Source organism: Pseudochaenichthys georgianus, chromosome 7 (assembly GCF_902827115.2).
Source record: "Pseudochaenichthys georgianus chromosome 7, fPseGeo1.2, whole genome shotgun sequence".
NCBI lineage: Eukaryota > Metazoa > Chordata > Actinopteri > Perciformes > Channichthyidae > Pseudochaenichthys > Pseudochaenichthys georgianus.
This window is the reverse complement of record NC_047509.1, coordinates 23,292,245-23,305,174: the sequence shown is the minus strand read 5'-3', so window position 1 is coordinate 23,305,174 and position 12,930 is coordinate 23,292,245. Positions and strand designations below refer to the sequence as shown.

At 40.4% G+C, this 12,930-nt stretch overlaps 1 protein-coding gene across 13 annotated transcripts in view; it reads right to left on the bottom strand.

Moving 5' to 3' along the window:
* kif1b (kinesin family member 1B) overlaps positions 1-12,209 on the bottom strand; it is a 64,491-nt gene extending 52,282 nt beyond the window's left edge. For 7 of the 13 annotated variants that reach the window (XM_071203803.1, XM_071203804.1, XM_034086595.2 and 4 more), the window contains exons 1-2: positions 11,912-12,199; positions 10,598-10,751 (exon numbers count right to left, since the gene is read on the bottom strand). In XM_071203803.1, the coding sequence (XP_071059904.1) occupies positions 10,598-10,703 (106 nt within the window). In that variant the 5' untranslated portion in view covers positions 10,704-10,751; positions 11,912-12,199. Of the gene's footprint in view, positions 1-10,597; positions 10,752-11,911 lie in introns of all 13 variants that reach the window. The other 6 variants (XM_071203801.1, XM_034086594.2, XM_071203802.1 and 3 more) reach the window with 3 other exon arrangements.
* Positions 12,210-12,930: the final 721 nt, after the last annotated feature.

The following is a 12,930-nucleotide window of genomic DNA, read 5'->3' as shown; positions in this document are numbered from 1 at the left end:
ATAATGGGACAATTTTTTTTCTGTGTTGATTACATTTGGCATAGCAAGCCTAAAGGCAATAAAAGAACCACCAAAGTAAAAACACATTTAAATTCAGTGGCAAGTGGTTACCGTGAATGCCATATAACATACAAATACAAATCTTTTTTTAAAAAAACGAATTTAATACGAGATGTTTGGATTTTTTTGTTTAGGTCAGGCATGTTGCTTCGGTTGATGTAAACAGCAAGAGTCACCGAGTTAGCTGTGGGTTTCAACTTAAGCCCCAGACCCCTTTTTTTTGTCTTGCCTACAACTTATTTGTTTTAATATTTCACAAATTAACACCTTTTAAAGAATGCCGAATCTCAAATAGGGAGCATTAAGATTAGTTCTGAGGACGTGGCCACAGAAGAGCTCTGGGTGTTGTATCCAGTGAGTGTCTCTGGAAGAGAGTGTGTGATGGCTCAGTTGCCAGGGCAGCAGCACAGGTGACAGAGTTGTCACTGGACTCGGCTCAAAGATGAGGGCTAAAAGTAGCGTCGGAGCACAGCTGAGCTTGCTGCAGCCACAACACAGGACGTACACCATCTCCAAAACAGAAACAAACATGTGGTATCTTCATTACTGCTTTGGACACATTGCGCTTTGACGTCTGGTCAGGGAGATACCTTGTGGCCTTTAATTAAAATCTCTCTGTACAAGACAGAGCCCTCCTGTCAGAAAAAGACCTGGGACTTCCTGGGTAGGCATATGAGTTTGTCCAAAGCAGGAGTTGAACTTCCACGGGAGAATCACCATCGTCAACTCAGACAAACAAGCTACAACAAACTTCCTGTTAGACCATGCCTTGTCATTTCATTAAATGAACCGCGACATCAAAGTAATACGTGTTCAAGTACAGGAAGGCACAGACTTCCTACTAACGAATCCTCTGTTTCTACTCAGAAGGCTGCTGCTCACGTCATTTGTCTCTTCCTACTAGGAGAGAGGAGAGGGGGGGGGGGAGGCACAGGAAGACACCAGAACAATGCACTGAAAGCAGGGTATTGCAATTGACAACAGAGTCTGCAAAACACGTTAGGTAATCTGTTATGACAAGGCTTTATGTGCCCAGTCCCCTATCACAATGAACCTTTTCAAACGCGCCCCCCCCCCCCTCCCCATGTGATATTTAGAATGAAGAAATGTTCAATATTTCTGATGGAATGGGACTAAATTCAGACACTGCAAATCAAGGGAATTGGACAGTATGGAAACAATATTAATTTAACAAAAAAATACACAATACAGATATTTGAACTGTAACTGTTTACGAGCACTCGAGAAAACCATTTGATGAAATCTTATTTGGCCAGGAAATACAAATATGTGTTCACACTGTAATAAATAGGTACACTTTTACTAGCAGCCCATTTATTTTTTCTTTAATAGCATTTGGAATGACAGTAAAAATTGTGGGAGGGCATGATTTTTCTTATCATGCACATATCATTCTTTACAAGATTTCTCCCCAATTCACACCCAAATAAATAAAAAAAGACAGGTTTCTTGCTTTTTTTATTTAGGAAATAAAAAAATTCTCAGAATACTGAATTTCATAGTGCTATTAAACAAACAAATGAGTTTGATCTCTTAAGTTTTTAATTGTTTTACTTTTGAAAAACTCAAAAAGTAATACATTAAAGCAGCATTAGGTGGGGTTGCCTGTCTAGCTGGAAAGCAGTGGGAAAGGGCGCTCTGCGCCAGCTGTTCCAGCTCTGAATACTGTCTATTTATACAGCAGCAGATGGCAGCTAGTGCTTCACATGCCGACAGACTGTCAGTGACAGGAAGGAATGGACAGATTTCAGCCGCCCAACCTTTCTGCCGAACTCTTGGCCAAACCATACATTGGTCCCTATGCACAGACACTGACAATGCGCTTGATGTGAGCAGCTCACGCAGACGCAATGAGTTTAGGATAACAGAGACTAAAGAGAAGCTTCTAGAAGCCACCAGACAGAGAAAACATGCCAAGCCAGCAGGACTCCATTCAGAAGCTAAACAAACACAGAACTACAACAAAGAGATAGGGATATCAGACAGCCTCTCAGGTGATGACATGGGGCATACATAACGGGCATGAAGTCAGAGCTGAAATAACAATAAACATCTAAAAAGGACATGCCAATTGCTACCAAGTTTAATGGCTGGTTTGTCTGGACACATCCCCCAACGTGTTCAAAGAACATATTTGTTGTTTGCACCTCAATGGTAACATTAACAAAATGATACAGGATACTTAGTCAGGAGTTCAGCTGTTTTCAGAGCTCGAGCGGCAACGCTTCTCATGGATCAGGTCCAAGGAGGATATTCTCCTCTTTGCAGGTGCTGCCTCGAAAGATCAAGGGACTTTCCAGACACATCCTGTGTCATGGAAAGCTAGTAATACTTCCCCAGCTTGAGACGTGTCTGCTATTTCACAGTTTGAAAATAGCACTTCATCTATTGACCATTCAAACTTGCCTATCAACCTTTTCACAATTACACATGAAGAAACAAAACTGCTTTTGTATTTATAATAAAGCAATCTTTCCATAGCTATATCATATCAATATTAAACTTCTCTGCAAAGAGAGATGCTGATTCCAACAATCTATGAGTTTAAAATGAGTGCCTTGCTTTGAAAATATGACTGTAATTATTCAATTCATAGAGAAGTAAAAGGCATAACAAGAAATACACCAAGGAAACTTGACTTGCATTAAAATGTTAATCTGTACATTTAGAAAAGTTGCATTTTTATTGTGTCAGATGTGTCTCTAAACAACATACAGACAGACCATCATATGATCCAGGCATTGTGTTGAAACTGTGCCGGCGAGGCTGTTCAGACAAGGGAAATACAGAGGCCCTTACATTCACTGCTTACAACAGGCACCCATTTTACAGAGCAGTGACCTGGATTGCCTCAACTAGCCTCCACTCAGACACTGAAGTCCCGCTTTAAATGCTCTCTGGCTTTATATAAGCTCCATGACATCATGGCACAAGGATCTGTGAACATCTCGGATAGTTTATGTTCAAAGCCCATCTTTAAATTTAAAACAAAAAAATATATATAGAAGAAGAGGTATCAGTTGTTTGACATTATCTGTGAAGCTAGAAAACATGTGTGGCCTCAAGCAAATGTCAGATGACTAACACCATTTATCCAGCAGTTTCCTTGTGGAGGATGTTAATGATGCGTGGAACCGTGGTTCTGCGTGTGACGCGTATGTATTAATGTGCATGTGTGTATACTCTGAATTAGCTTCATTGTATTCAAACACAACATAAGACAGCTCCATATTGGAGCAGCAGAGGATTCCAGAGTCCCGTCTTATTAATTAAAGTTTGAAAATTAATATACTGCCAACCCCTCTGATTTCTTACTCATGAATAATACAAAGTGAACATCATGCCCACCACTAAGCTACCCGTGCCCGGACTGCAAAGCTCTCCAGTTTGCCTCTGAATTCAGCCCTCAGACTGTGGGAGGAAAACAAACAATATAGCCTGGAAAGAGCGGTTTCAGTCAGGGCACAAAAACTAAAATGCATTCACTCTCTCGAATGTGGGAAAGTCCAGCCATTACACCCAACTTGGGCAATGAACCAAAGAGTCGGTTAAGAGGAGCAAGACAGGAGTAACAAAACTTTAACGCACCATCCCCTGAATGCATCACCAAGAATAAATGAAGATAGATATGCGAGCACAATCTGATTTTCATAACTTCATCAGTATAGGTCAGATTCAATAGAGTGGTTGAAAAGATCCTCCTCTAAAAAGGAAACCAGGCATTATACAGCAACCTTATCTATCATGTGACTAGGGCAGGTATTCCTTTCAACTTGTGGCTCAACTACAGTCTTTATAATCTTCTGCACATGCCCAAAAAAGCCAAATGGGCACACTAATACGCACATTCCTAATACAATAGGAAAACATCAGCTGGTGATATTTTGTTCAAACAGGCAATTTCTTTATCCATTACACTAAAGTGGTTCTATTGTTAAACTGAGAGACCTTTTAGGATCTGGCTGAATTGTATTTCAGAAGCGAAAATCAGCGATGCATGGTTCCACTTTGTCATGTGAGCGAGCGCGGGTGGTTGGTCTTTTATTTCTGGTAATATTACTAACATTAATGGATTTGTGTGGTCTGGATCCCAGCTGCCAATTGAAGCAGAGCCCCCTGGGAACACTTCATTTGAGCATCAATATACTCTACAATATTATATAGTATTTTTCTGAAAGGTTCTATGAGATCTACACCTGTATAAATAAAGGCTAAATAAAAATTCTAACAAGTTATTTAATTGAATAATGGTTCTGAAAACAAGAAATCAAAAGTAACTCTCTGCTATTGAGACTTGCGTTGATGTCTTGTCAAATGCATTTTTTTTTTTAGACATTTCCTGAAACAAGTGAAACAGCATCATACATTTAGAAACCTTCTGATGCCAGTGATAGATGTCTTTTATATAATACAGAAACAAGATGACATTGGTTGCAGTAGGCATTAACTGCAAGACAATGACAACACATGAACTGAAGTCATAGCTTTGCCTTTTCTTAAATGTTGATCCAATTGCATGAATGCCATTAATCCCCCTTCACCAATATCAATGAAATCTTCATCCTCTCTAGCTGGGCGACTGTATTTGATGCTGCCTCACGCTGTCCTACACGTGAACAGTGCTCGTACACAACTTTGCTGCTGTGGCTGCGTTTACATCACCCCTCCCCCTCAAGTCAGCCCGATGCCACCCTCCCCTCTGATATCCCACATTTTCTGCAAAAGCCTCCATCAGTTTTTATCACAGACTACCATGGAGAGTGGGTTACAATAAAATGAGGTGAGGAAAAACTGAAAACAACCTCACATTCATCTGTAGCTTGTATGCTACGCGGAATCCTCTTTTAAGAAAACAATTGAGTCACAGATCTGACATAAGATAACTTTATTCTACATTAAGCATTGACACCGATACAAATATTGTGCGTTTATACTTAGAACTAAGACAACCTTCTGCATCAGTTTATTGTTAGATAAAGAAAGGCTTCTATAAACAACTTATATATTTATGTGGCAGCAAAGTCAACTTAAAGGTAGGGTATGTAATTTATTTCAGAAACACTTTGTTATATATTCCAGGGAATGCTCTTAACATCCCGATAGCAATGAATATATGAAATGCTTTGACAATAAATACATAAAACAATTTCATCTGTGGAAGCCGTAGTACTGTAAAAAGCACGACCAATCATCTGAGCCGGCCCAGCTAAAATAACTGGATGGCCTACCTGCCTGTCAGCCTTCCATCTGTGCACTAACTTATCTCGTGCCCTCATTGGTCATGTTCGCGTTCCTGTGTGTTGGAGGAGGGGCTCTGTGAGGAAGTCTGAAGGAAGGGGCAGATTTTTTCAAAATGACATACCCCACCTTTAATTTTATAATGTCGATCGAGCAAGACTATTATCCAAGGGTAGTAAGTGAATATACCTCAAGATTATTTTAAGATACTGCTAAAACATTTATTCTTTCAATGATCAAATGGTTTATTATTTGCTGAAGGGGGTAAGAGATATTTCTTCACTAAAACTATACTTTTGGTTCAACAATTTTGGGGCCATAGAGATCTCCAGCAGTGGAGGCAAGACCCACCTCACTCATGAGGTCATGGGTTTTTCATTGGTTTTCATGATGTACTGTTTTTCGTCACTAAAAATACCTTTGTTTAAAAACATCTGTAGCTGATTCCTCCAGCCCTTAGATGGTAACAGGAGAACAATGCCAACACATTCAGCAGTTACAAAGACTCATTGTGACTGTACAGCTTTCTACCACCGTTTGATATTCGCAGAGGTTTTGATACCGTCACAAAAGTATGTTTCTATCGATTTTGAGGCCCTAATTTAACGTTATTAAAATGTCTTTAAAAAAAAGGTGTTAACAAAGAAGAGCTTTTGTCATTTAAGTTGCAGAGTAGAAACCACAAGTGGCTTGGTCAGCAAAAACCACAATTTTGAAATAGGCATTTATCACTTTATCGTTCACATTAAGAACATTCCAACCTACAGACTATCCCTATTAGGCAATGCCACATTGTGGTTTCTTATTCCCTTTAAAACACTTAATGAAAAATGATTCATTGCCAATGGGAATGCTAACAGGGCTTTGTGAAACATTTTAATAGGCAATATAAATAGTATTAATACAATTTGAATTCATGGCTTACTAAACTGCATTTACTTGAAGAGAATTTCACCAAAACCAACCATCAATATTAATCAGCATGTCTCAATGTTGTTGAAGAAATAAACTCTATTAACAGAATAAAAGTCATAGACAACCTGATATTCCTACCAGATCCACATATTTACCTATGGCAGTCAACATGAGCCCAAACCAAACAACAATCATGTCAAACCTCGGCATCATTCACATCTTGACAGACTGCGACCCAATCACAGTTAGCTGCCCTGTGGCAGCACCAGGTTAGAAATGAACAGGCAGAAAGACATCACTCAAAGTAAACATAAGCACATGATGTTATGAAAAGAATGTAAATGGAGGAAGTAAAAAGCTTTTATTTATTCATTCATTCATTCATTCATTCAAGATGCGGTTTTGCAGCAGAAAATAAACATTGCTGTTGCCTTGACTACAGAGTGAAGAAGATGACCACAGAGGATATGAAAGCGATATGAGATGTGAAAGTGCTGTATGACTCATAAGATTATTGTCTGTTCTTCATTATCATTTGAAAAAGTGACAGAGGTCCCACATGCTCTCAATATCAATAAGGTTAAAGTCCAAATCATTTCAAGTGTGTAACAAAGTGCAACATGTTAGTTATTTTCTGTTTCCGTTACAGGTAAGTGTACAAAAAACTGGCTTAGCTGCAAGCCATGCACTTGCGCCTCTGGCCTGAAATTCCTCAGGCACAGCATGAGCAGATCACGACACGGACATCTGCCTGTCGTCCCTCCTCATTACGGTCAGTCTGGAATGTGAAAGTGCTGCATGTGTGCAAATGCGTGTTGCTCAGCATGAGGCGATGAGGAATGTAACACCCTGAGTTGGTGTGCGTTGCTTGTGTACACCTACAAGGGTCACTGGGATTACAGCAGCAGGGCGTGGCGACCTGAGGCAAGACCGCAGATTACTGTCTCTAATCAGGTCAATCGTCCCTGTCTGCAAAGGGTTCAGCCGCAGGATAGATGATCATCCCTCAACCAGACCCCCATGATCCCCACTTGTCCTGTTAGCTCTCTGCTAGCGGTTTATTCAAACAATATGGGCTCATTGTCGGTTCTGCTGAGGTGATAGCCTCCTCTTTGCTGTAACTGACACTATAGGTGAGCCGATTCCTCCCTGTAGGGTTTTTGTAAGGTCACCGTCCACTTAGCTCAAACTGACGACACTCAGCAAAATTCTATCTGAAAGGTGAATGTTTAATTGACAAAGTGACCTTTTGTTTGTTCTAGCATTAGATTACGCTTAGCTTAGGGGGATAATATCGTGCACCATTCAACCAGTTCTGGAAAACATGGGTATAGGCTGGGTTGATATCTATTAATAAAGCATGTATCTCCCATACTGTAAATACAATTGATAATGTGGATGATAATGCATCTGAACGGAGGTTTGTTCCAATAAAGTCAATGTAGTGGTCTAACATATCAGGGGGTCTGCTTCTCTTCGCACTATACGAGACCTATTGCCCATCTTTGGCCAGCCATACATTCATGCTGCTCATTGGCTGAGGGGCAACACAACACATTGTTACATAACACTGACCGAAGGCAGGCTTTGGGTGTCCTGCCGTGATTCAACATTCGGAGCACCAACAGTAAACACTAACGCAACAGCCCATCACGTCACCCATTTATAATTACATTAGCTCTGGTATGTTTAAGAGCTTCTCGTGAAAGAGGCCTTTACTTGTTTCCAGCCTGCCTGCAGAGGCCTTGGACACATTTCCTGCACACTGGATAATCAATTTGCTGCCCCTCTGCCTGCACACTATCCCAGACGACCCTCCGTGCATGGTGAAAAGAGAGGAAGAGAGAAAACACATCCTGCCATTGCCTCCAGGCCCTCTCTTTCTCTGTGCCTCTGTTGACACAGCACCAACATTTGCCCTTGAGTGAGTCGCAACAATAAGGGGTGTGTCATGGCCTCGTACACACATCTGCAAACACCTGCAGGCTGACCAAGCAACTCCATAACACATCCCAGCTCTCAGTCTCATTCAGATTTTAGCCAATCAGAGGGCATAAAATAATAAAAACCATCACAGGTAATGTATACACTGTGTTGTGCTAAAACAATGGCACCATTGATTCAGATTAAAGCAGCATAATATATAAAACATTGAAATTAAAAGAATGAATTTTAGCTGAGCAAAGAGAAAGTTAATGACAACAATTCTCCTTTCATTGGAGAGTATTTGATACTTAAAATATGTTTTTTGTTGAGTACAAAAAAACGTGTTGATAAGTTATACAGCTCTGGACAAATAAAGAGACCACTCCAAATGTATCTTAAATCTCATTCTCTGCATGTACGCCAGCCATTCCATTCCAGTGTCTGTTGAATTCCAACACAGAGAAATGTTGTCAGTAGTTTATAGAATAAAATAAAAATATTTCCTTTTAATCAAACACATACCTATAAATAGTCAAACCAGAGAAACTGATAATGCTGCAGTGGTCTCTAAATGAGCTGTATATACAATGCCTTATATGGGCCAAAAGTCCATCTGTTTTGAAAACCAGTAATAAAGGAAAACACAAACTTGCCAAAGTTTGCACAACTTGCACAATTATTGAGACATGTTGTTCAAATTAAACCACGACGTAATCTAGCCATAAAAAGTCATAACGGGTGTGCCAACAAATTAACACATTATAGAAACATTGAGCACCTTCCAAACAAACTACTGATGCATAGTTTATAATAAGAAATGTACGTTGGCTTTGGTAGACTTTGGTTTGAAAAATAATGCAGAATCACAACTACAGAAAAGTCACATTTTGTCACTTCGTATCACAAAGTCTCATCTGCATGTATGAACATGAGCATGTTGGAGCCACAAGGTACCATTCAACCTCTCAGCATCTCAATAGGACAGCATTCTCAGCATACCATCTGCAATGAAGTCCTGGTGAAGGGAGAGTATGGCCGCCTGCCAGCCTCCCTTTCTGCTCTGCAATCTGCCCATGTGATAGAGGTAAGCAGTGCTGCAACCTCTTCCTCTCCCTCACTCACACACACACACACTAAGCCTGAAAAAGCTGCATATTCTACTGCAGTTCTGCTCAAAACCACGAGTCACCCTTCAGCACTTCCTAGTGACTTTGGCATAATGAAAACCCAAGGATATGGAGCAAAAGTACTGGGGATTTGACACAAAGCTTCTCTTTGGTACAGTTTGAGAGATAAAGGGCATGTGAGCCATAGCTAGTAGGGACACTTGATCTTATGGAAGATTCATAAAGGCTTAGTCTAATGAGCCCGGTAAGACTGACAGACAAAAGTCGAGGCAAATAAGAGAGCTGGAAGAACAGGTTTCTGCTGTCACATGCTGTCTAGTTACTGGTTTTAAAATGTTTCCATGCTACTGTCGGGGAGATTGTACTCATCTGTCAGCTGGAATTGGAAATACAGCACAACCATGAGCAAGGGGGCAGCTGGCACTTACACAGTACATGATGACTCGCAGTCACAAGTAGGCAGGTTGATCACAAGACTACAACCCACATTCAAGTCTTCTTTTTCTGCACTGCAAGTACATATTAATACATACAATTGGATTTAAGTGTATATTTTATTCAAGTACATCTATCTTTCTATTCACGAATGACTGACGCATTAAGCCTCTGGGCCTCGATTTAAAAATAACGCTTCAGAAACAAATCTGGTCGAATTTATGATTCATCCATCTTATTTACTGATTGCAATAATGTGTTGTCAAGGTGACACAAATATACGACAAAACATATGAGAAGTTGAGTCATATTTTCCTTAATTTCAGCAGGCCAATAAATGTAACCCCACCATTTGTTTTTGTGTGAAATGTACAGCAAAATAAAAAGCTGCACACAACATAAATAATAATTATGGCCATAACACTTAACACAACTCTACAAGTACTTTACAGCCGCTTGTATACACTGACTGGGAGATAAGACAATCATAAACTACAAAGTAACAGACAAATCCATTCTAAAACATGAACTGTGGGATAAAGCCTTGATGAATTGAAGGTATTAGTGGGACAGGCTGGGATGCGACCCCTGGGTCTCTCAGTATTGAGCAACTCAGCGTTTCTCACACTGAGACTCCTAAGGCATGCAGCCCCCTTCAGAGGAGGAGGAATTTCCCTTGGTAGGCCTTTTATTCCCTTTCAGGCTGTTTGTCCCCAACCGTCCACTATTCAGTTTGCTCATTCTACTGTCCCCTGCTAAGAGGCCTGAAGGAAGACCACGTGGGTGCATGTGTGGTATACCAAACGACTCTCAGCAGACAGGCCTGCATACATTCAAGACATATTGTTTGGTTGTGTGCACGCCAGTAGACTTACTTGTAGTGTTGCCTTGCATGTGAATGATGCATTTGGAGTCCTTGCCCGTCTCCCTGGAGTTGAAGGGCCGAACTCGAACCGCAACTTTTACAGATGCCCCCGACATCTTTGTGGTTTAGAAACGACCACAAGTAAGATTCCTTTGATATCCCTCCTGAAATAAAGACAGAAAAGAGATGTTTGCATCCAATTTACAAAGAGAATATCTGGTTTTTAATAAACGAAGCAAGACTGTGTTTAAGGAAAGATACACTGAGAAAATGCAATACCCATTATCACATGATGTACATCAAACACAATGAAAGTCCACCCCCTGCACATTTCTATTCATAACAGCATACAACAAATATGGCCGCTCCAAACCACTGAAGGGCTTTAATATGTTGTAAACAGCAGCAAATTATACATTTAACATCTAAAATAAGGATATAGGACAATGCATTTTATATATATTCCAAAGCATATGCAAAATACGGTTATTGACAAATACAAGATATGAATAATGCATGTGATAATTGATATGAATACACATAATAATGTTTTTTTTTCTAAAGACAACTTTCTAATGGGTCTACTGAAGCCTTACATCCCGTGGCCAGTGGCTACATTTGGCAATGTTTTTTTCATGTCCTTGCAGTCAGCCATACTTGCTAAAAAGCATACGCCCATGAAATTCTATCTACCCTATTTTGTGTTAGCTACAGTCGGGCAGTGAGCCGGGCCTGCCTGCTCCATCCAAATGGGTTCATTGTGTGCAGGCAAACCGCTTACATTTCCTCCTTTTTCTAATTAAATTCACCGATGTTAGGAAGTAGGCTAATCCACGGCGGCTGTATGTTGTGGAATAGTGCAGGGAGGAGTTGCATTCTTATTTAAGCAGCACAGACTCGACACAATGTTCATGTTTGACGATGTTAACAGTGGGTGCAATGCTTTAAACGGCAACTATTATGTATATTTAACTGCAAGATAGGGTTGAAACATGAAATGTTAATGACTTTGCGCTCTGTTTATGGCCGAGACAGAAGTAACCTCCGGTGTCTGTACGAAGGATATAAGTATCCAACCAAAGGCAAATACTATGATCGTAAATAAGTAATAGTATACGATTTGCAAATGATGTATGACTGTAAAACGTTTATCGAAACCAGGACTATGAAGCTATCGGTGCAAATACACTAACGTGACAGTAACGTTAGCTAAAACTGCTCACCAGCCACCGACAACTCCACAAATAATATTGTTATAACAACCTCATGCACTACAAACGTTACAAAATATAAATACATATACTAATCCATCGTTTTGACTCACGTTTGAAGACTTCACCAAGATAACACCACAGGACAGCGGAGAGAACTAACGCTAGCAAGCGGGCGTTTCAAGCTGTGTTGTTTTCTATCAAAATCCGCAAGCGCGAAAACTGTTGTAAAGTCCACTCAGGTGGAAATCACCCATTATAGCGGTATCCTCCGCCAGATGGACTGCTGCCGGCGACCCCTTGACGAGTTTATTTTCCAGTAGAGATGGGAAGGCGGACGTCTGATCTGCACACAGGCGAAAAGAAGAATTGATGGATTGCCTTGATTTACTGAAGAGATTACGTCAACTCCCTCTCCTGACAGCCTGACAGGCCAATGAACGAAGAGACAGCGGTGACTAATGTATCGTAGAGCCAATGACGAGGCTCGGAATCGGAAAGGGAGTGGGCGGGGTTTCTTCTTTTTTTTCCCTGTCCACCGCATGGACGTCGTGACGCCACACTGCAGGATTTCTGCCCACCGCTCCCCGCACCGCTGTCACCGCAACACCGGGGTCACCGCGAAGAGCGCCGCCTAGCGAGCATGGAGCATCTCATTGCTTAGATAAATAAATGGTTTTGCCAATTCATTAACATCTATCTACCTATTCTACATTTTAACATATATATTTGACCACTTAAGTGCCAGTGCCACACATGCTTTCATAGTTAGGCTACTAAATATAAAAATACAAAGAACAAACCTATTTTTCTGCTCCGTTTTCTGTTGGACGCAATTCATTTAATTTAGGTAATACATACTTTTTTTGCAGTAAGGTTGTTCATGTTGTGCAACAAATACAAAAGCCTAAAGCCTTGCTCCTGTTTTCCCTTAAACACAATGTTTAAACCTTTCCAATCAAATACATTGGGATAGTTGCCAAGTTTGATTCATTACTTTATAACAATTACAGTAGAAGAATGACCAAGCTTGTGCATTTGGGAAACCACATTTGCAAAAGCAGCTTTTGTGCTGCCAGGAATTGCAATGCATTGATTTTTTATGTTATACAAAATAATCTTTAACAGGAGA